This window comes from Diabrotica virgifera, chromosome 1 (genome assembly GCF_917563875.1).
Source record: "Diabrotica virgifera virgifera chromosome 1, PGI_DIABVI_V3a".
NCBI lineage: Eukaryota > Metazoa > Arthropoda > Insecta > Coleoptera > Chrysomelidae > Diabrotica > Diabrotica virgifera.
Genome location: NC_065443.1, coordinates 117617571 through 117643938, shown reverse-complemented (window position 1 = coordinate 117643938; position 26368 = coordinate 117617571). Strand labels below are relative to the sequence as shown.

General features: G+C 31.3%; 1 protein-coding gene across 2 annotated transcripts in view; it reads left to right on the top strand.

Moving 5' to 3' along the window:
* Nucleotides 1–26368, top strand: part of LOC114349528 (glutamate receptor ionotropic, kainate 2-like) — a 207818-nt gene that overhangs the window by 98239 nt on the left and 83211 nt on the right. For both annotated transcript variants that reach the window (XM_028299934.2, XM_028299933.2), the window contains exons 8-11: nt 328–550; nt 1296–1380; nt 2133–2271; nt 3247–3384. In XM_028299934.2, coding sequence (XP_028155735.1) covers nt 328–550; nt 1296–1380; nt 2133–2271; nt 3247–3384 — 585 coding nt within the window. The remainder of the gene's footprint in view (nt 1–327; nt 551–1295; nt 1381–2132; nt 2272–3246; nt 3385–26368) is intronic.

Sequence of the window (26368 nt, the reverse complement as noted above, 5' to 3'; positions counted from 1 at the left end):
ATCTTTCATTTCACTATCAGCAATTATACCAACTCCATTTCTAGTGTTACTACTCCCTACATACCACAATTTGTAATTTGTATCCTTCACCTAGTTCTTTCGCCCTTTGTCCTTTCCACCTAGTTTCTTGAATACAAGCAATTTGAACTCTTCTTCGTTTGAGCGCATCCACTAATTGGAGACTCTTACCTGTAAGACTACCAAGATTCCAAGACCCTATCCTGATTTTTCTAACCTGTAATGGTGTTCCCCAAATCATTCTCATCACATCATTTTATAAATAAACATAGTTTTAAAATACAAATTCCATAAATATTATTATTTAAGCCTGGGAGATCCCTACTTAATGGAAGCAGTAGATCCCAATGGTAAAACTTTATACGGTAACGATAGGTACGAGGGATATTCCATGGATCTTATGAAGGAAATTTGCAAACCAGAAAATCTTAACTGTAGCTTTACTTTTCATCTAGTACCTGACGGTAAATATGGGAACTATGACTCCAAAACAAAGCAATGGAACGGTCTCATTAAGGAACTATTGGAATATGTGAGTATATTATTTGAATATATAATTATGTAGGTCAATATCTTTCTTTCGTAGCAGTTGTTTATTTATTTTTGTTATTAACCTTACTGTGCTAACGACGTGCTATGCTTATCTTCTTTTTATTCTTCTTTATATGCAATTATGTTTGTTGATTAGCTGATTGATACCCCTATGGAAAGGTGTTACTCCATCTCCTGAGGGGCCTTTCGATACTTCTACCGATTGATGCTATTTTGACCACACGGGTTTCCCTCATTCTAACACATAAGCAGTGTTTATTCCATTCTTTTTTTGTTTATTCTGCATTCGTTTATACACTGTACGTTACATTTTCTTCTGTCTTTACTCTTCTTTCGATCTCTTAGCGTATTTCCTGTACCTCTTCTCATCTCTGCCATTTTTCTCATTTTTGTGTTGTGGCTGTATCGGATCTTGTTTTTCATGCATACATCATTATTAAGGCATCCTGCCAGTGTATTTGCTTTTTGTACTTGACATCTCTTTCTCAAATATCAATGTATATTATTAAGTACAATAGTTGTAAAATAAATTTTAATCTGAAGCTACTTGCAAAAATATTTTTCCAGATCTTAGCGTACTTTTCACTGACAATTCACTGATTGTATCTCCATATCCAATTCTTGTTTGATTTTTAATTGTATAAAAAATACCCTTTACCTCCCTTTATCTTCAAAACTTATTGCATAAATATAAAATATGTACTTTTATTAAGCATTATTTTTAGCGAGCTGAACTGGGAATATGCGATTTAACTATTACCTACGAAAGAAGAAAAGCTGTCGATTTTACAAGCCCTTTTATGTCACTAGGTAAGAAAATAGAAGTATCTATACAAATATTAAAACTGTTTTATTACTATGAAGTCACCTTAGGGACTCTCGTAAGCACCTAGGATACTAATAAACATGCAGTTTAATATAACATCTACTAATGGCATGTCAAACAGTTTATTTCCGTGCCTACATCTGATTTGTTATCTAATCTTATTATGTCTGTTAAAGGAGTGTGTAATTCTAGTAGATTTTATTTTTCGCTTTCAATTTATTGTATTTTTAAATGTTGTTCTGAATATATAATGGATAGTATCACGAGGTTTTTTCCTGGTTTTCCCTCGTGATTTACTATGGAATCTCTAACGCGAGAATTTTACTGTCATCGTTGCATTTGGTTGTCTTTTTAAAGACAGATCACATGCTATGATTTTTTTTGTGACGGATATTCTTGAGTTGGGATTGATTTCATTCATGTAATCGAATGAACTATCTTTTAGTAAAGTCGTCCCAGGAATGCAACTCATAAATATTGGCGATATCATTTTAAAGTCTTCTACTTTAAAATGTATAATATACGTCTGAATTGCCAATATAAATGAGTCAGATTAAATAAATTATTAGAAAAATTTTTTTACTTAGAAACAACATTTTTGTTTATTTTAGTAGTATTTTGTATTTTGACAACGAAACCCGATTTGGGCTTCGAAACGTTAATAAAATCATTTTTTTTTGTAAAATTGTAGCTTATTTCCCATTAAAAATAGTTTATTGTATTTTTTATATTTTAGGTATTAGTATTCTTTATGCCAAACCGACAAAACAACCACCAAATCTTCTCACATTTAGCCATCCATTTTCCTTTGATGTCTGGATCTACATTGCCACATCTTACTTATTAATATCTTTGATAATGTTTTTGACTGCACGGTACGTACTAAAAAATAAGTCAAAATAACCATGATAATAGCCAGTCTTCATAACTTTTATGAAGAAAGTCTAAGTCTAGAAGCAGTGCAACGATTAGTAAATAATTTACATTGCGAGTCAGTATAAAATATGGACTACAAATGAACAAAACCAAGTTCGTGAATATTTGAGAAATAGTAGGGAAAACAAGTAGAACGAGTGAATAACGAATAACTACAAATATCTGGGAACGTGGGAAAACAATGACCCAGGTAGAGGAATCAGAACAGGCATTGAAGACGTTTTAAGACAAGCATTTATAAAAATGAAAAAATGTTTGTTAATCGAGACCTTCCTACCTTCTTCTGGAGTTATGGATTAGAGCCTTAAGATGGTATGTGTTTTTGACTTTGTTGTATAGAATAGAAATTGAATGCTGGACACTAAAATTAGATAATATAAAGAAGTTGGAAGCATTTTAGATGTGATGCTAGAGATGGATTTTGAAAATACCATGGATCCAAAGAGTTACAAATGCAGAAGTGTTTAAAAGGCTACAAAAGGATTGCGAGGTCATAAACAACATAAAGACAAGAAAGCTGGAATATTTAGGCTACATTACCAGAGGTGGGAAATATAAGATATTAAGGCTCATAATGCAAGGTAAAATTAAGGGTAAAAGATCCTTAGGAAGTCGAAGATTCTCCTGGCTGAGCAACCCAATAGAGTGGTATAGTTGCAGCTCAGTAGATGTTTTCAGAGCAGGAGAGCAGCTGCCTTTAAGGTACGGATAGCTGTGATGTGAGCCAACCTCCGATAAGAGAAGGAGCTACAAAAAGAAGCATAACGTTCATAGCTTCATAGTGCATAGAGATGATGGTCTCTGAACAAAATAATTTATACAGCAGAGATTGACCATTCATTCCTGCAAAATTTATTTTGCCCTTTTTTGCTTTTACTATTTCTTATAAATATAATTATCTTTCGTTCTTATAGAATTAATCCTAATGACTGGGAGAGCACACATCCATGTAATCAATATTCATCAGAAGTAGAAAATATCTGGACGTGGAGAAATTGTTGCTGGTTAACTTTGGGTTCATCTATGGCAGCAGGTTGCGATCTTCTTCCAAAGTAAGTATCTTATTTTTATTTTTTATTTTTACTAATAAGCTATGCAAAATATGATTAAGATAGTTTGATTAACTATTTTGTTTAAAACTTTAGAATACTGTAGGTAGGTATACTTAAGAAGCAACAGTAGCGATCAACAGGTAGCAACAAACGCGACTGTAATTTTGAATATTTTTTCGAAATATTTGGCACACATATTCGTACACAATATTTGGCACACAATAATATACTGCCGTGCTAAGCCCAAAGGCGGTAACTGATTTTTTATCGAAAATGAGATTGTTGTATTTCTACGTAGAAATAAATACATATTGTTGTACATTCTGTACAATAAATTGAACAGGGTATTTAGAATATTTTTACAAAGTCCTTGGAGTTGTAGAACTATTATAATGGGTATCTAGAATATATTTACAAAGTCTTTGGAGTTGTAGAAGCATTATAATTAAAGACCGGATTATATGTTCTTGTTTTGACTGAAATATGTGCGCATATATATATATATATATATATATATATATATATATATATATATATATATATATATATATATATATATATATATTGTTGTGATCTGCTTCTTATTAATTTTATATTAATTATTATTTATTTGATTAATCATTTAATTGTCGCAAATCATATATTAAAATTGAATAAAAAATCTCAGGGTGCCTTTTAATATATAAAAAAAACCAAATTATCTCACGTTATACTTATCTTCTCTCGTGGGTTCAGTATCTCTGAGTTGATCCTAATCGGGATAAAATAGAGAAAAGAAATAAAGCAAAATATTAAAATAAAAATACAGAATTGTCTTTTATTTATCAAATTAATACTCTGAAATCTATCGAATCTAAAAAACCTGTGGACACAGATGTCCGAATGAAAGTTATACCACTTAAATTTATTATCTTTACAAAAAAAACAATTTATCGGTTTGTTCCCGATGACTTTGGTAAAACAAACTAAACCAAACAAATTTATGTCTTCGCAAGGTTACCTATATTTACTATTTATATTTTGAAATATTGGAACTTTAATTCATATGCTTTTTACTCAAAAATTTATTTCCCGAACATAAAAATCTCTTTCACATGAATTGACTGACCTTTTGCTTCCCTCACTCGGATGTCTTCTCGTGACCCCAAACAGCTCTCCCTCGTTGATTATGTTAAAGGCTACTCATCAAAGCCTCTCTCCGTTGTCCAGCTTCAAAACTGTCAGCATACCAGCACTAATTCTCCAACAAACCGTGTTTCTTTGACACGTTCTCGATTCAAACAAAACTCCAAAAATTCTCTGCTCTCCTTCTCACAATACTACAGAATCAAAGAGGTATTTCGTCTCGATTTGATCTGTCGCTCGTTCCACTTTTCAACACTATTTTCCACTATCAACCGGCCACTGATATATGCTAACTATCTACTCCACTTAACACGTCGAAAACCGCTTCTTCTCGCTGCCAACAACATAATGAATTCTTTTTCAAGCTCTCTCAATCATCCAATCCATTTTTTCCCCTTCCACATTCCAAAAATCAGAACATTGACTTTTCCATTTGACAAACAACAGTCACCCTCACATTTGTTCCGACAATCCTAATTACTTTCGGAGAAACTCTCCCACATATACTCGTATTGAAATGAAGATATTAAAATTCCAACTTTCTTTTCAATTATCACTTTCGAGAAATTACGCAGTAAACAATTTTTTTTTAAATCTAAATACATAGTTCTTTTCACTTTAATTATTCACAAAAGTCTTTAATGGTTCCGCGGAAAGTTCGTTAAAAGAGAAATCTATTTACATCCTAACTAAATTCTAATAAATTTTAAAACAGCTCAATATACAGGGTGTATCAAATTTATGTGCCCGCGTTATTAAAAAAATTTAATTTAATTTTTATTTTGCTTTTGATTGATAAAATGCAAACACAATAATATATATATATATATATATATATATATATATATATATATATATATATATATATATATATATATATATATATATATATATATATGTTGATGTGATCTTTATTATTGATATGAGATAATATTCTTATATGTCATTTAATTTAATCAATGCATTAATAATAATCTAATTAATTAACCAGATCACATATCAATATGTTTTCAATCTCAGGGCTTTTTATAAAATTAATTACTTACTTACGTGGCTTCTAAGTATTTCTCAATGGTTCCTAATCGGGATAGGAAAGAAAAGAGTAAAATAATACACACATATGGGTTACAATTATAATCAAAATATTGTTTATTTTATTTAAATGGCAATCACTGCTTAATATTTGCTATATCTTATTATTCTTAAACATAACATTTACACATGGGAATCTTATTTCCTTTTGGTTTCCAATTGAAAGTTTTTATTAACATTTAACTATTATGATTTATTAGCAACAATTCTATTTAAGTTTGATGAAGCTTTTCTGATATTATTGATTACGTTCTTCAATTTTAAATGTGGTATTTAATACGAAAAACCCATACATTCATGTCCAAACAAATGAGACTGACCTTTTTCTGGTGAACTGAGAATGTCTTCACACAAAACCCGTTTCCTGCTATCCTTGGCTGCGATCAACACCTCGTCCTGGCTTCCAGTAATGTTCTCCTTTGAAAACTAGCTCGTATAGCTCCCGTTCCTGCTTCTGTCGTGATGCCGTATTTCTACCTTTTTCGAAACTTCAATCAGCTACCGGGACACTCTTGGCTCAAGGAGGTTCTTTACTCTCGACCTGGCCTACCTCTCGTTCCACGATAGATACTCCACACTCACGGAACTACACCGGCCTTCCCACTCTCCGTACACTACCGTCTACCACTCGACTTCACTTCTCGACAGCTCAAAACATTCTGATCTATCTTTTTCATTCATTCCCCTACTTTCTAAATATCCCTTCCAGATTCACAAATCAACCTTCCACCACCAACTCTCATTCGCAGTATTCCTCAAAACCAATTTTTAATCTTTCTAAATATGCTTAATGGATTTCAAAAAAAAATAGTTAATTCCCATTCTAAAATTACTTTCTACTATTTACAAAATTTAATGACCTATTATCTACTTCAACTGAGTCTTATTTAGCATAGGCTAATGATCGAACCTTCCGCGAACAACGATAATGACCTATTATCTATTTCAACTGAATCTTATTTAGCATAGGCTAATGATCGAACCTTCCGCGAACAACGATAATGGTACGCGCCATTCACTTTGTTTATTCTCGGCGCATTGTCCCGAGTTTCGTAAGCTTCTTCTAATCACTTCTTAAAATTAAACATAACAATTTGTTGTATACAGGTTGTTCTAAACTTATATGCCCGTGGTTGAAAAAATTGAAAATATTTTATATTAAATTGAATTTTGTTTATAATTATCAAAATTTAATTTTCATATCAAATAGAAATATAACAATATATATATATATATATATATATATATATATATATATATATATATATATATATATATTATTTAAGGAGGAGAAAATAATTGGGTAACCAGCTGAATATGGACAAAGTGTACTCTTTTTACTTATTCCAATATATTTCGCCCATTTTCATGGGCATCATCAGGGAAAGCTACAATGTTGGTTATTAGGTAGGTACATAAGATGAATTAGCAGTATACTTACTAAGTGAGAATTGTTGTCACGATGTTTTAAAAGAAGCAAATATAAATAAAATGATAAAAAACTAAAATACAGAAATAACATATCACAAAAGTCCATAATTTAAAATATACATGATGATAGATAAAATTTATATATTGACACAATGAATTGAAAACAAGGTCTGACATTATTTATTTACTTTTATGTTAATTGTCAGTCAAATTTTTTTGGTTATTATCCTATTAAGTTAAACAGTTAAAATAGGTTATCAGCAATCAATATTATTAATTATTTAAGTGAGAGATATTAGCTAAACCTGTTAAATTTTGATTATTTTTATTTTTGTCTAAGAATAGTAAATAAGAGTATATTTCACTCAGGTGATTAATGTCTGATTTTTTGTTGATGCAATTATCACATTGTGCTATAAAAGCCATCTCCAAAAAGATTCTTTTAGTATAATTTTTTTCTATATCTAAAATTTTAAATGAATTATAGTCCATGGTATGGTTATTGTCATTTACATGTGTAGCAAGAGTGCATCTTTCTGGATATAGTCTACTGTCACTTTTGTGGGAAGTAATTTATATTTGCTTTATATTTATATTTTATTTATATTTGCTTCTTTTAAAACATCGTGACAATTCTCACTTAGTAAAAATACTGCTAATTCATCTTATGTACCTACCTAATAACCAACATTGTAGCTTTCCCTGATGATGCCCATGAAAATGGGCGAAATATATTGGAATAAGTAAAAAGAGTACACTTTGTCCATATTCAGCTGGTTACCCAATTATTTTCTCCTCCTTAAATAATTTAAATTGAGTCAGCTATTATTAAACCAAGTTTTCTATATATATATATATATATATATATATATATATATATATATATATATATATATATAATAAGCAAAATCATTGGCTAATACTCGTAAAGTGAATGTGAATTTAGTTGGAAATATATAAAATGATGAAGGGTCATCATTCCATACATTTCTGTGCAACTATATACACCGGTGTTTCGGCCTATTTGGGCTTCGTCAGTATAGTGTAGCAAGTTAAAAAAGTTGTTTGTTAACTTGTAAAAGGATTACTACAGGAGCAAGGTTACCAATTTTGGTCATATGGAATGATGACCCTTCATCATTTTATATATTTCCAACTAAATTCACATTCACTTTACGAGTATTAGCCAATGATTTTGCTTATTTATTTTTATATTTGTACTCGATTATCCAACATCATTTTATATATATATATATATATAGTGATTTTTTGAATAACGGCAATTCGGTCAGATGAAATAAAACTCTATTTGTTCTAGGTCTCAATATTTCGTCACTATTTGGTGACTTCTTCAGGAGAAAACTGTAAATTTATTAAGATTAGATATGGACAAAAGACAAAACATTTCATTACTTACAACTATAAGAGTGATAATTTAAATTCGTTTAACATATTATATTGAACATTGACTTGAGAAATGACTGATGTTATTTTGACATATATTTCGGAGTTATGGTAACTGCAATATATTTTATGTTAATAGAATATTGTCTAATATTGAAAAAAATTTTTAGTGAATACGTCAAAGTAAACAAGAAAAAGTATTTGCGAAATTTTAAGGTGGAAAGGTAATAGTAGACAAATGAAAAAGGACTTGAAGTATTTTAAATTGGCTATAAAATGTAATCGATGGTACGTAATGAGTTAGTGTAAGACTGGTATTCAGAACTTGAATAAAAATAAGGTAGATTCATTGTTAGTAGATTAATTGAGTAATTTGTTTGTATTTTTTAAATTTTGGGAAAGAATGTTATGAATTACTTAGAATATTACAGTAGATATTACTCAAATGGTTAGTGTCAGTCTTATAATTAATTGATTCTGGAGTTTTGTTAATATGTACCATCTCAAGGAAGAGTCGTTTTTTATAGTTGTCAACTTGTTCCAAAATTTTTACATTATTAAAATCAAATTTATGTCCTGTATTTAAGTGGTGATCTACTAAGGCACAACAGTTTTTTTTGATGTTGCAGTCACTTTTATGTTGAGTGACGCGTTGCTTAAGCCACTGTTTACTTTGACCAATATAACAACCTTGACATTCAATGCAATTTATTTTGTAAATTATGTTGCTCTTTAATGTATTTGGAGTATTAGCTTTAGTTTTTGAGAACAACATTGAATTTAGAAGTGGATTGTACTTAACTAATTTGATGTTGGGAAAAATTTTGAAAAGTGGGACAATCTGGTCTGTTAAATTTTGGACATAAGGTATTTTTTTGTAAATAACTGGCTGTGGATTATTAATCAAAGGTTTATTAGATGAGTTGGTGTTATAAATAAGTTTTTTTAAAATGTGTTTTGGGTAGCCATTGTTCAAAAACATTTCAAGAAGTTTATTAAGATTGATATCTAAGAAACTTCGATTACAAATTGTCGTTATCCGATTTTTCATGGATATGATTGTGTTAAATTTTTGATTTCTAGGATGATTCGAATAATAATTTATAAATCTGCCGGATGCAGTATCTTTTTGATACCAATCTAATATGATTTTGTTATCATTTGTTCTTATCACTTTGGTATCTAAAAAAGGTACACTATTTTGATTTTCATATTCGACAGCAAACTGAATATTTTGATGAAGTGAATTAAATATTGTTTTTACTGTCTCGACGTGGTTAAAGGGTACACTGCATATTATATCATCAACAAATTTATAAATAAATGCTAGTGAAAACGGCAATTTTGAGATTCCAAGATCTATTAAATGGTCTAGAATAATTGTTGCTAGTATAGGGCTTATAGGACTGCCCATTGGAGTTCCAAATATTTGTTTATAGAATTTATCATCAAAACAAAAATATGTGTTATCAAATAAGAAGGTTATTAATGATAGGAAGTCTTTTCTGGATAAAGATGTGAATTGTTCTATTTTAGACCATTTTTCTTGTATGATTTCAATTATCAACTTAATAGGAATGTTAGTAAACAATGACACTACATCTAATGAGATTAAAACATAGTTATCTGGTAGCTGAAGTCCATTTATAGAATTTACAAAAGAAAATGTATCTTTTGTATTAAAACTTGGCTCATGCTCAAATGTTTGTTTAAGTATATCTCCCAAGAATTTGGACAAGTTGTAAGTTGTGGAGTTTATAGTACTGACAATTGGACGTAATGGTATATTAATTTTATGTATCTTTGGTAAGCCATATAATTTAGGTATGTCAGAGTTGTAAATGGTTAGTTCTTTGGCTTGTTGTTCTGTAAGTTTATTTTGATTTTTTAAAGTTTTTATTAATTTATTATGTGTAGTTTGAATAGAGGTAGTTGGATCATTGTTGATTTGTGTGTATGTTGTGTTATCTTGGAGAAGAGTATTCGCTTTTTGAATATAATCTAATTTGCCCATTGCGACAGTACATCCTCCTTTATCTGCAGGTAGAATGTATAAGTTAGGGTGATTTTTAAGAAACTTTTTTGTTTTATAAAATGTTTTTTTAAGATGAGACAAGTTTATGGTTTTAGGATTTTGAATAAAATTTGTTGTTATATTGGTTACTTTAGCTCTCAGTAAATCTTTAGATGTATTAGGTATATCTTCGATGATGTTTTCTATGTCAGCTAAAAAATGGTGTATATTTATGTCATCATTATTGCATGTGACACATATTTAACACAGTACGGTCGAAAATATTTGTACAAATATATATATATATATATATATATATATATATATATATATATATATATATATATATATATATATATATATATATATATATATATATATATATATATATATATATATATATATATATATATTTATTTACGGTAACAATTGACTTCCCACATGTAAAGTTGTAGGTTCAATTGGCTTCCGCTGGTCAATTGGCATCCGGTATTCGGATGCCAATTGACCTCTTCAAAATAATATCAGAAACGCATAGTGGATGATATTATAAGGCTCTCTACGCGATATGAACCCGGAATCCAATTGGACCGTTTTTTGATTCGTAAATAAATCGTAGTTCGAGGCAAAAAATAAGCAGCGCCACCATCGATTTGTGTATATTGAGTTGAAGCGATATTCATGTCGTTACAGCTTAGCGGTTCAATTGGCATCTACAGGATGTGATACGATTTTGGAAGCCAGTTAGTCACTTAGATTGTCTTAGATTCCAGGTTTATAAAGGTTCGAGTAACATCTGGTCGATTCGCGTTTGAGTTTAATTCTTAGAATGGATATTTTTTGTTTAGTTTTTGGATTTACAATATATTATTGGTTTTATCTTACTTTCTTGTTATCTGCAGTCTTTTATTCTTTTTGAAAGGTTTTATAACCTTATTTCTCAGCGCCATGTGTATAATTTTTTGAAGCACATTGCTAAAACGTTGTGTATTAAAAAGCATTTAATGTTAGGGGTTGTAAATGCATTAAAAATGTTGTGAATTTTGAAAATGTGGTTTGGCGCTGTGTTAATAAGATTCTTTCGTTAAGATGCTTAGTTTTTATCTATCTCTGGTTATGCTTTGTCTTTTTTTCTGTGAAAATATTAACTAATATTATAAATGTGAGTGTAAGGTGTTTGTCGGCTTGTTTTTTTTTCGCATTCCCTGCTTAACTTTTTAACCGATCATATTGATTATTTTTGCAATTTTGACAGGGACACAAATAAGCACAGATGATACATTTTATTAAAAAAAGTTGTATTTTCAAGGGATACTTCTCGGCAGAAGACGCCATCACAATCGAATCGAGGATAAAAGCTAGTATTTTATATGTAAATGAGAATGCAATCCACTCTTAACTGATCAACATTTAATATGTCATCACAGGTGTTCCGTGTGCAATGCTGCCAGGTCACCCATGTACAGCTTGGAACAACAAGAGCCATTTGCTGATCGGTTTAGGTCACCGAAACCCAACCAATTATGATTGGATCAACAGAAACAACTACTCCGTGGGCTAATACCCCTACCGGCATTGAATTATACTATTGATCCAATGGTCGCAGAACAACACAACCCATCAAGTGTGAAACGCCAAACAGCTGTTTCGGTCCGCCAGACCTTATCAGTGACGCTTGGCTTCTCCATTGGAAAGTTGTCCGTTCTGCTTAAGGGGACAAGGTCCTCTGAATCTCAAATGTAAATGAGAATGCAATCCACTCTTAACTGATCAACATTTAATATGTCATCACAGGTGTTCCGTGTGCAATGCTGCCAGGTCACCCATGTACAGCTTGGAACAACAAGAGCCATTTGCTGATCGGTTTAGGCCGCCGAAACCCAATTAATTATGTTTAGATCAACAGAAACAACTACTCCGAGGGCTAATACCCCTACCGGCATTGAATTATACTATTGATCCAATGGTCGCAGCACAACACAACCCATCAAGTGTGAAACGCCAAACAGTTGTTGCGGTCCGCCAGACCTCATCAGTGACGCTTGGCTTCTCCATTGGAAAGTTGTCCGTTCTGCTTAAGGGGACAAGGTCCTCTGCATCTCAAATGTAAATGAGAATGCAATCCATTCTTAACTGATCAACATTTAATATGTCATCACCGGTGTTCCGTGTGCAATGCTGCCAGGTCACCCATGTACAACTTGGAACAACAAGAGCCCTTTGCTGATCGGTTTAGGTCACCGAAACCCAACCAATTATGTTTGGATCAACAAAAACCACTACTCCGAGGGGTAATACACCTACTGGCATTGAATTATACTATTGATCCAATGGTCGCAGATCAACACAACCCATCAAGTGTGAAACGCCAAACAGCAGTTTCGGTCCGCCAGACCTCATCAGTGACGCTTGGCTTCTCCATTGGAAAGTTGTCCGTTCTGCTTAAGGGGACAAGGTCCTCTGAATCTCAAATGTAAATGAGAATGCAATCCACTCTTAACTGATCACATAGGTGACCTAGCAGCATTGCACACGGAACACCTGTGATGACATATTAAATGTTGATCAGTTAAGAGTGGATTGCATTCTCATTTACATTTGAGATTCAGAGGACCTTGTCCCCTTAAGCAGAACGGACAACTTTCCAATGGAGAAGCCAAGCATCACAGATAAGGTCTGGCGGACCGAAACAGCTGTTTGGCGTTTCACACTTGATGGGTTGTGTTGTTCTGCGACCATTGGATCAATAGTATAATTCAATGCCGGTAGGGGTATTAGCCCTCGGAGTAGTTGTTTCTGTTGATTCAAACATAATTGGTTGGGTTTCAGTGACCTAAACCGATCAGCAAATGGCTCTTGTTGTTCCAAGCTGTACATGGGTGACCTGGCAGCATTGCACACGGAACACCTGTGATGACATATTAAATGTTGATCAGTTAAGAGTGGATTGCATTCTCATTTACATTTGAGATTCAGAGGACCTTGTACCCTTAAGCAGAACGAACAACTTTCCAATGGAGAAGCCAAGCGTCACTGATGAGGTCTGGCGGACCGAAACAGCTGTTTGGCGTTTCACACTTGATGGGTTGTGTTGTTCTGCGACTATAGGATCAATAGTATAATTCAATGCCGGTAGGGGTATTAGCCCTCGGAGTAGTTGTTTCTGTTGATCCAAACATAACTAGTATTTTATATTATAGCAAAGTAATACATTTTCGGGTAGATCAGATATGTAGGATTTAGTGCTCGCTCTTCTACCTATATTTTATTAAAGTGTCTTATGAAATTTCAATTTCTGGATCATTTTTTGTCTTTAACTGGGATATTATTACTCTCCTGCCTTCTACTATTCTTTGCTTTTCTCACCACTCCTGCTGATATCTCTATATTTGTGTTTCGTTTATTTATTCGTTCATAGTTTGTTATTAATTTTGCATCACACATATTTGCGTCTTAATAATTTTAACAATATAGAAATCTTATTACCTGAATAAAGGAATCATGTTTTGTTCAAATAAATTTAATAAATTAAAACCATTTCTACATACCATTTTGAAGATAATCATAACAACTTGAAAACACTACAACAAATGAAATGGAATAAGCAGTTGTTCCACATCTCTAACGTAAGGATATGAAGAAAAATTGATTCTTAATATCGTGTGTATTTTTCACCAGCGCGAATTAGTGCTTGAAATCTACGTGGCATGCTGCGTATAAGCCTGTCGATATCTTGTTGAGGTACCTATATTTTCCCATTCTTCGATTAGAGTTTCTTTTAGTTGTTGAAGGATTTGAGGTGGATGTGGGCGCCTCGGGACACATCTATCTAACATATCCCAAAGATGTTCAATTAGTATAAGCGAATAAATGCAATACACTCTTAACTGCTCAACACATCAAGGTGTTATAGCAGGTGTTCCGCGTGCAATGCTGCCATGTTCACTATTGGAGTCACTGGAGTAGTTGTTGCTATTGATCCAAAAAGTTAAGCTTTGCTTGGGTTTTCGGTAACCTTAACCGACAGCAAATGACTCTTGTTTTCCACGCTGTACATGTGAACATGGCAGCATTGCACGCGGAACACCTGCTATAACACCTTGATATGTTGAGCAGTTAAGAGTGTATTGCAATTTTTCGCTTATATTTTATAGTCAGAGGACACAGTCCCCAAAGCAGAACGGACAACTTTCCAATGGTGAACCCAAACGTCACTAATGATAGTCTGGGTGGACCGAAACAGCTGTCTAGTGTTTCACACTTGGTGAGTTGTGTTGTTCTGCAACCATTTGGATCAATAGTGTAATTCAACACCGGGAGAGGCATTAGCCATCGGAGTAGTTGTTGCTATTGATCCAAAAAGTTAAGCTATGTTCAATTAGATTTAGATCGAGACTCAGGGGTGGCCAATCCATGGTTTGAATCCCGTGCTGCTGAAGGAAGTTCTTGGGTTTGATTTCCTTTTACGACCCTGTCCAATGCGTCTTTTATATCGACCGGTTTCTACATATCGATTCCAAGCATGATGGATGACGGAAGAACTGACGATAAAATTCCTTGCCACCTGTCGAATACTGGTACCATTTTCATTAGTAACAACAAGAACGATTTCTTGCTTATTTGTATATCATTCTGTCATCTCTCATTTTGAAAAACTAGTGTGAAACTTAACAATTTATGATGAAATGTAAAATTTCTAGAATAAAACAACTGAAAACTTTTGTTTTCTGTACTTCCACAAAATTTATTTAGTAATTGTCACTACAGCTGTTTCGGCAACTTGCCTTTCTTAAGTGATGGTTAACCTACTGTGCGTTCAGGTTATATAGTTTCACTGAACAGGTTGAGGAGGGGGGGGGAGTTGTTAGTCTCAAGTTCGTCATTCAGAATTGGTGTCTTTTAATTTTCATAGATTCTAATAAAGATAGCTTAAGGCTTTTATTTTGGACGTGAAGAATTTGAAATTGGTCGTTAAAAGAATGATTATGATCTAGAAGGTGAAGTGCATATGTGGATTCTGTTTTCCTATTATTGAAAGCCCTTTTATGTTCTGTTATACGTTTGTTGAAGGCTCTACCGGTTTGACCGATGTAAGCTTTTGGACAGTCTCCACAGGTGAGTTTATAAACCCCAGTGTGTAAGTGCATGTTTTTCGTTTGGCTCTTGTTGTTCTTAATATATTTAAATGCTGGTGTTATTCTTTTCTTTTGATCTGTCTGGCTATTTTAGTTAATATATTACCTGTATATGACGTGATCGAGCAATATATTGTATTGGGCTTTTTCTCTTGTGGTGGGAAGATTGATTTAAGGGCTTTCTTGAGTAGTTTTTGCTGTAACATTTTGTTTATTATGTGTTCGTTGTATCCAATATTTATTGCTATAAGTTTAATGATATTCAATTCTACTTCGAAGTTATTATTTGACATTGGGATTTCTGTCAATCTGTGGAACATACTATAGTAGGCTGCTAATTTATGTTGTGCAGGATGGGATGAAGTACTGTGTATGGTTGTGTCAGTATGTATAGGTTTATGAAATACAGAGAACTCGTGTTTGTTTTCAATTCTTATAATTTTTAAGTCTAGAAAATTTATTGACTGGTTTTGTTTTATTTCTCTTGTAAATTTAATATTACTATGGATTGAATTAACGTATGATAAGATTTGGCCAAATTCATGAAACAAAATAATGCAATGTCAAAACCTGTAGCATGTTATTAATTATTCATACTTTATAGTACATTCTTAACTTTTGTTAAAGGTATTTCATACCGAAATTAAGAAGTATTCATGGTTTAGCCTATTTCTCCTTCGTGGCTATGAGTAATTGCATTAAATCAGAGTTGTGCAGCTGATTTGTAAAATGGGATTATTTCGTAAACTGTTAAGTTTTGAAGTTATTAACAATTATACCTTTTTTTGTTAAAATCATGTAACTCTAATATTTTTTTACCCAAATAGTGCTAACTTAAAGAGCAAAAAAGTTAAACGCAAATGTATGCCGCCTATGTGGCGTATGTGGCGTCCTCAGTCAGCTACATCAGTCATCAAAGTATGCATCAAATTATAATTCCTCGTACTCAAAAGCCCTCAGTCATAAATTTTAATTCGTAAAAATGTCTACAAACATGAAAGTTGTAGCGAAAAATAAAATTTTAAATTTCAACTTTAACACCCTGTATCTTTCTTAATACATATTTACATTTTAAGCAAACTGGCTTAAATGGGAATATTTTGAAGTTTAGAGTCTACTGTTTCTTTTTGTACAATTACTTACGGATCACCCTGTATAAAAATATGAACAAAAATGGAGCAAAAATGATATTTATTTAATACTTAGGTATAATTTATTTCATGAGAAGATAAAAATCGTGATCACCAATTTCGACATGATGTTTTTTAGTTAATAAAAATAGAATTGGATGCATATTAAGGATTTATTAGATTCTGTAATGAAATATATTTAAAACAGTAAATATTCCAGATGAAAAATAAAGTGATAACGACAGCTTACAAGGTACCTACCTGTAAAAATATAATCCCTTTCTGAATAACATAATACGTCATTTTATAAAAAGGTAACTATGGATATTGTGATTTGTCACGTTTATTTCTTTTGAAAATACACAACAATATTACTGTTTAATCTCCTTGTCTCCCAATAATTTACCCATTTCATTGTTAAGTTATATTATCTTCCTAATTCATTGTTTAGTTTTCGGAAAATATGTAAATGTGCAGAACAGCCAACTCTTTATCTCACTTTTCTTAACATTGCTTTTAGGAAAGATTATTTAAATAAGATTTCAAAAGGTTTTACGACATGAACGTGTATTATTATATTATATTGTATTTTGGTAATCCTAAGATAGGCCCTTAATTTTTGTAAAATCGTAAATCCTCTTTTAGTGGATTTTTCATAACATCATGAAACATCTTTGTCCGATAATTTAGTATAAATACGGTAACTTACTCTTAAAATTTTAAATCAGTTTTAAGTGTAGTACTGAAATATTTCGAGGCCTGTTAATATTTGTGGAAGTGATCTACGTACGATGAATATGAACAAAATTAAACATAAATATAAGTTTCGTTCACGTACAGTGAAATTAGTGAATGAAGCCTTAAGTACAGGTAAGTTACATGTTAGTTATAATAGATCTTAGTCCATATCTTATTGCAAAGCTATCTATTTGGGTATTTTCCATTTTTACTTTTTACTGTGTACCTTTTACTGTCATCCTTATTAACATTACAAATTTCCAATTCATAAAAAATGTGGTCAATGTCTTACACATTTATTCATCTCCTCGTCTTATCATATTTATGTTCTCCTAAATTAAATAAAAATTACAAAAAGTTGTTTGCTTGCTTCTGGAACGTCTGTCATTATTATGTATTACATCTATCACTAATCTTTCTCTTATAAAACCCGTTTGGTAATCCCCTAAAAAATTCTCGGTGTAGTGCCATAGTAATTATTACATTTCGTGCTATATTCTTTTTATAGTATAGGATAAATCACTGACTCTTATAACGGTAAATAAATATTCTTTAAAATTTCACTAAAGTTACTTAATAGAAGTTAAAAACTTAAAAGAAGTTAAAAAAACTATTAAACGGTTTCTACGGGTTTTAATGCTACTGCATCAATTTCAAGGAATAAATCACAAAACAACTTAATTCCAAGGAAACTATTTAAAATTAAGTTAATAGGTTGGTTAAAAAGGTAGTGTATTTAAAAAATCTTAAAAGGAATAACTAAAACGAAAAATACCGTAGTAACTAAACAGACATTTTGATAAAATAACTCCAATAAATTAAACAAAACTCTCAATAAATTTTCTAGATCTAAAACTTACTCGTGAAAATAATGCACTGCTGGTCAAAAAAATCCGGACACCTGAAAAAATGTGGTTTTATTCCCAAAAAACATTATCTAATTGTTACATCAATCTTTGGAAGATTAACAATTAATGTTTTCCAGCTTTGAATACTATTCATCCTTTTCTTCCCCTTGTTTTATTTTCTATTTCTAGGGTTGCTAAAATATTTTATTTTTCTGTAGCTGTAAATTAAATATAAAAACTTGACTGTTCCTTAATTATCGTCGCATTCCAAGTCCTAATCTTTTAATATGGCATTTCTTGTTTTTTGTTTGCATCTATCCTAATTAACTTACACAAATTATCGCGTGTTTTCTATTCGACTGTTCTTTCACCATTATTCTCCGTTTTTTTTTTGTATTTCAGTCCTTGTAAATGTTCCTTTCTTTTCCAATTCCCATTCTTCCAAATCCACTGTACACTGTTTACAATTTATTTTATATTTTTACATGAATTCCTAACATTATTTATGTATAATATCTTTCCTCAGTTGTCTGTTTTTCTCATTAATTTTTTTACTTTTTTTACAAGTTAAAGCCAGACTTTTTAACGCATAATTTTGTTTCCTTTTCTATGTTTACCACCTCGTTTATATGTATAATGTTATAAAATTGTTCTCTCTTCTTTAATTTTTCACTACTCATTCGTATCAATGTTTGATATTCCAATCAGTATCAATCAGTCCACATATTTAAAGTTTTGTTTGGTTTTTTAAAATTTGTTTTCATCGGCAAATTTGGTTTTTATAGCTTTTTAATTTCTTCTCTATATTCTCTATTTTTGTTTTATTATTTCTCTTAGTTGTTTAGATACCGATTTTCTTAATAATATCTCACTGGAGAACTTGTTGATTTTTGCTATTCTTAAAAACCTGAGTTACTATTTTTGTTTTTTAATAGTCACTTATTTTTGTCACTATGTGCAACCATCTTAAACTGGTTTCAGAATAAACCCTTATTAGCCGTCGTTTTCGATATATCTTTCACACAATTTTATTTGCAGCGTTGATTATAATTTTATTTTATACTTAATTTTGCGTTATATTATTATGATTAGGCCATCTGCGTAAGCTATACAATGGCAATATACTTTGAACCTTGTCAGTTTTATTTCGATTTTTCTATACCTACTAATGTTCTCTTTTAGAGTGCCATTCTAAGCCTCTCGATCAATCAAGATCATCAAACGGTAGCGAATATACTCCTACCTGTTTCAGTGGTAATACATATTTATTTTTGATTTCAAACACTTTAACTATAACTGTAATATATTTTAGATGATTTGGATGACTCATATGAAATGCACTATATTTCTATTGAAACAACAGATGACAGTGTGGCAAATAGTAAGTTTCTTTGAATACAAATTTTGGTCAAATTAATAAACATATTACGTACTCACGCTTGACAAAAAATAGTTATCTCCATCTTCCTTATTTTACATGTGTCTATGAACTAATCGGTGGCTTAATTTTTAATAATTATTTTAGAACAACAAACAGATTCTGACTTGATGTATGAAAATGATGCTATTTTAGATGACTCTACCCCTAATCCAATATATCAAGAACTTATAGCATCATCTTCTCTCGGTAATTGAAAAGACCAGCTTTCAGTATTTTATAATAATACTTATTATTATCATTACAGATAATATAGAAAAATCAGCGGATGAAACTAATTCCTCACTTATTGACAGTGTATGTTTGAAGAAAAGAAGGATACGAAGAAAACACAATTGTATTTACTGCGACATCCCTGTTTTAAATTTTGCTAGACACCTTGAAAGAATTCATAGTGATGAACTTGAGGTTCAAAAATACTTATCTCTTGACAAAAAGGATCCGAAACGAAAATATTTCATTGATAAAATACGAAAGGAGGGAGACTTCTGCATTGGCAAATCCGTACCTGTGTTTCGTAGAAATGTTTTAAGTAATAGTGATGAATCTTCGACTAATTCAAACATGCTTCCATGTATACACTGTAAAGGTATTTGTCAAATTTTTAGATAAATTGTTATTTTAAATGTTTATTTTTAGGATATTATGCCAAAAAATCGCTTCGGCGCCACATTAGACGGTGCTATTTTAATGAAAAAAAGGCAACAGGAAAAGTACGACATCAGTCCGAAGCCCAAAACCTAATGGCTACTAATTTTGGATCAACCGATCCACTAAGGACTTCGGGTGTTTTAAATTCACTAGCTGCGGATGACATCTCTTTAGTAGCAAAGAAAGACAAACTTATATGCGATGTAGGAAGGAAATATGTAAAAAGTCATAAAGACAGACATCTGATTCAAGTAGCCAAACGACAAATGCGGCGTTTAGCACGTCTTCTAATACAATCCAGGAAAATTGAAAACAATAGCAATTTAACGTTATTTTTCCTCCTACATCCCTCAAAGTTTAAAACAATTGTGTCCGCAACTCGGTCAATTGCGAATTATAATACCGAGAGCAAATGTTTCCAGTCACCATCACTTGCTCTTCAGATGGGTACATTAATTAAAAAAGCAATCAGTTCTACTTATTCTATGGAGGTTCAAAGGGATGTCGATTCTGCTAATATTAAGAGCTTAGACGTCATGAAAAAACTTATCGATGATCAATGGGCGTTAGAAATATCGACTGAAGCTGGACAGAATATTCAAATCAATCGATTTAATAAACCGACCCTGATTCCCATGGCTGAGGATATTGCTGTAAGTAGACTGTATAACAACTGTCATTCTTTCAAAGCCTACCTGTTGTTTTGCTATATCATTATGCATGTTTTACTGAAAAATTCTTTGGTCAGAATACTGTCATTAGCACACTAATTTAAAAATTGATAAATTCATTGTATATTCAAATTATGAATCGGTTGCACTTGTGAGTCCATTTCAAAAGGTACGTAAAATGAAAGAAATGTTTAGACTTACTCACAATCGTTTATTTAACTATGGACGACCGGTTTCGACCAATACACTTTACTGGTCATCATCAGGTCTCCGGTACAGTTAATTAAAATGCTAAAAAATCAACAACAAATCAGGACAACAAAAGCTTTATGAGGTCTAATAAGTAAGATGCCAATCTAACCTAAATATGGTTTGAGGGTTATCTAATATACTTATATGCCGGTACAAGCTATGGAAACTATCGTGTAGTAAAAATTTCATTTGTGTTACTTGGTTCAAACTATTGGGTGATAACTGTATTATAGAACGATCAACTTTAGGGTAAGATCTCGAGGAGTAGATATTTGGGATAGTACATTTCCCAAATATCTACTCCTCATGATCCTACCCTTAAGTTGATCGTTCTATAATACAGTTATATACTCTCCAATATCGGAGACCTGATGATGACCAGTAAATTTTAGTGGTCGAAACCGGTCGTCCATAGTTAAATAAACGATTGTGAGTATGTCTAAATATTTCTTTCGTTTTACATATCTTTTTTTAGTGTATTTGTGACATTTTAGTTCATAGAGATTTCGAAATTAAAATGGTCATAACTCGTTAAATGCTCTGTATAGTAATATAGAACCCTATATTTTAAGAACAGGGATTATAAGAGAAATGTACATATGAGAATATATACAGGGTATCCCATTTAAAAAAATGTATTTTTGCTTTACCACGCAGTTATGAACCACCCTGTAGAATTGGGCATATTTTCAAAGCAAGGAGCATATCATTGCCTACAATTTTTCTTAAAAACTTTTTTTGGATATCTTGTACTCTAACGGAGTTATCGACCAATCTCACACTAAAAACTCACCCTGTAGATAATGCACCTAGAATACTAATAACAGTTTATGTACGAATATAAATTACTAATACTAATATCCATTTCATATTTTTTTCAGAAAATGAAGACTTATCTGGATGAGCTTATAACATCTTCAATAACTCACCTGGATGAAAATGTGAATAACACACAAGCGTACAAATGTCTGCTCGAAGGTACATATTGCAGCTTACTACTTTTTAATAAGAGACGAGTAGGGGAGCTGCAGAGATTACCTTTAGATATTTATTTAAAACATCATGATTCTCAATCTTCTAAAGAGTTTGAGAAAGTCCTAACAGAAACCGAGAAAATTTTAGTTCACTCTTTAAAACGCATAGTAATAAGAGGTAAGAGAGGTAGAGGCGTACCTGTTCTGTTTGACAAATTGACCAAAAGTGGAGTTGACACTTTAATTAAATATAGGAATAATTTTTTTACCTCTTACAACGAATACCTATTTGGCATACCGAATACTATTAACTGCATCAGTGGATATCATGTTCTCAGAAAGCATGCTTCTAAGGTGTTGAATGATGCAAACAAAATCACTACCCTCACGTCAACTCGCCTCAGAAAACACTTAGCAACAATAATACAAATTTTAAAAATGGAAAAGGGTGAACTAGAACAACTAGCAAAATTTATGGGGCATACCTCAAAAACTCATGATGAGTGGTATCGTCTCCCGTCAGACATTTACCAAACCGCAAAAGTTTCCAAAATATTATTGCTCGCTCAAAACACTAATATTGACCAATATAAAAATCGAAATTTAAATGAGATTGAAGTCGATAACGAGATATTGGAAGACGCAGAAGAAGCTGATAGTGACGAAGAAAATACTAATCAACCTATTCTTCAACAAAATGAAGTAAACATCCCGTCACAAAATAGAATAAAGGAGAAAGGTAAACGTATTTTAGTTCCATGGACAAAAGAGGAAAAAGAACTTACGCAAAAATTCTTTGCACGTCATATTAAGAAGAAAATTCCGCCAAAAAAAATGGAAGTTTTAAATTTGGTAGAAAAGTATCCAAATGTTTTTAAAAACAGGAAATGGGACACAATAAAAGTATTTGTACAAAATAAATATAAATCACAATAATTCATTCAAGTGATTACGATTTTCAATAAAATATTCTATTACAATCCTATAGTTTTAATGTATCCTTCATTACTTTCTTATTGAATTAAACCTAATTTTATTAACGTTTTAAAACGTCGTCATATTAATATTTTCTCTTGGATTTTGTAAATCCAATGAAATGTTGTAGATAGAATTTGAGGTTGGACAAACATTCATTTTTTCTTAGCTGTTCTAGTTTTAAAATAAAGTTTCTAACTAGTCTATGTTTCTAATGGTAATAGTGGGTTTTGTAAAATTGCTAACGTATAGACTTTACCTATTTTACGTTTTTATCGAGGCTATTTTTTTTTAAATAAACCCGGTGTGGTCAATGTTGATTATTTCCATACGACATGTGAGTCCTAAAGTAACGGATAAATTCAATATTTTTGTAACTAAAAATATTTTGACGAAATCCTCGTACAGGTCGATTTTTGTTTTTTGTTGTGCATTTTTTCAATATAATCTTTTTATACAGGGCGTGTCGTGTAAGAGTGGCCAATACCAACTTTCTTATTTTAAATACAACACCCTGTATATTATTATATCTTTTGATTTCTAAGAATATTCTAGATAAAATTTATATTCAATCTTCTATTCCTATCTTTAACTGTTTTTGAGTAATCGAGGTTGGAAAAGTGACAATTGCTCACAAAATCTAAACAGTTCGATCTAGAGTAAAATGGTTTTTATATTAAGACAAAAGCTTTTTGTATTTACAAAAAGCTTTTGTCTTTATATTGATTCAGGTTATACAGCCAACTATTGGATTTGGTCCATTTTAATTAGTTTTTATATTACTATCTTAGTTTTTAATATGCTATCTAGTGGTATTAAATAAAAATAAAATACGAAAATTGTCGTGGTCGGCCCTAAATTTCAAAATTTGTCATTTTGAATATAATCCTATCATCTCTGGGTTTGATACCACTAGATAGCATATTAAAAAGTAAGATAATAATGTAAAAACCATTTTACTCTAGGTCGAACTGTTTAGATTTTGTGAGGAAAAATACACGAAATGTCACTTTTCCAACCTCGATTACTTAAAAACGGTTAAAGATAAGAATAGAAGATTAAATATAAATTTTACCTAATATTCTAAGAAATTCAAAAATATAATAATACACAGGGTGTTGTATCTAAAATAAGAAAGTTGGTATTGGCCACTGTTACACGACACGCCCTGTATAAAAAGATTATATTGAAAAAAATGCACAACAAAAAATAAAAACCGACCTACATGAGGATTTCGTCAAAAGATTTTTAGTTACAAAAATATTGAATTTATCCGTTACCTTAGGACCTCACTGTATATAAATCACAATGGATCATTTTATGTACCATTATAGGTATGTGCCATGTATAGCCTTGATAAAGACTTAAAATAAAGTAAAAACATTGGCAAATTTTAAACATTAACTAGGTTTTAATTGTCCCTAACCCACTATTACCATTAGAAGCTATTAAGTGGACACTACTCCTAAAACGTTGTTTACGTTGAAAGCTATGTATCGCCATTTTAAAAAGAGAGACCAAGAAATTTTGTAAATTATATGTTTGCAACTGTGTTTCTTACAAAAACCTTTTGTATGTATATAACTTCTTTATTATTCACTTCTAATGAAGTTAAGAGATAAAATACTGATTCTGAATTTTGTTTAAAAGAAGTGTACCTTTAAACATTTGATTTTCAACTTCTTCAAAGTTACAGTAATTTCAACATCTTTTCAATTCTTGAGTACTTCAATTCCCAAGAGATTTCAGTAATTTTATTTTATTTTTTTCTACGTAGGGCAAACACAACCATGAGATATAATCGAGACTCCATATATTTCAAACTAGGTTGATTTTGATAAAATTGGTTTTTGTTAGGTACAGATAATAATTACCTATGTAGTGCCTTCATAACAGGTAATTCTTATTTTTATGTTACAGCCTTAAAATAAAACATACATTATGTCGAATAAATTTTGATATATTATTTATTAACAAACGGTTAAAGAAAAACAAATATGTGTTAAAATACGACTCTTTTTTAATTATTGCTTTTCATAGTATATGGATATAATATTTTATCTCTTTTTAATGTAAAAGAATCTGGTTCGTTTTGATTGTGCATCTATTATTATATAATACCACATCAAACCAGATTCAGTGACGTACGAGAAGTATGGGCAGAGGAAAGAAAAATACACACAGTTGTAAGAAGTCAGATACCAAAAAATAAAGGAGAAAGTTATGTGCACTTTGCGTTCGGCAATAATGTGCCTGTTGTCTTAAACATCTTCACTTGCAAAAATTTTCACAGTGAGTGTTATCAAATGGTCGTATACTCTTATAAGTACTTTTGTTTGCTTTCTAAGTATTTTTCATGGACTTTGAATTTGCTAAAATATTGGAAAGTGTCATCGAAAATGCAAATCGAAGAGAAATACGAACAAGAACGAGAAAATACAGCCCATATAGCCCATAATGCGACGTAACAGCCCAAGACATGAAGTTACAATCATTGTAACATTTAATTTTAACATTTAATCCTACTATACCAGAATTTCTTTAGTAACACCAAATAATTCATTACAACAGAGCTCTTTTACTCAGGGAATAATCAGACTAGAAGTTGTTAAAAGACGATAAAACATTTTTAAATTACTGAGCTTAAAAAATGTAAAATAAAAGTATTTAGCAAATTAAATCAAATTTGAAGCTGTCATAATTTTAAAAGAAAAATATTCAATCTCGAAAAAAGCAATAACTACCTGCCTACAATTTATAGATAAAGAGTAATATACTCTAACAAGTTAAATTTTTAAACATCCGTTTCGACAACAAAATATTACAATGACTGAACAGATGAATTGACTCAGGTAGAATTCCACCGAAACCTTTAGGTATTATTGTCGACTTGAGTCATAAACAAATGGATGCTAAAGGTCCAAAGCCAATCGATGCCAAAGAAACCGCAACAGCGATTGATGCCAATTGGTACCGCAACAGAATTCGCTGTATATTGTGGCCCGTGAATATTCACGGATGCCAAATGGGAATACTTTTCGTCCAGAAGTCAATTGGTACTACAAAGAAATATATATATATATATATATATATATATATATATATA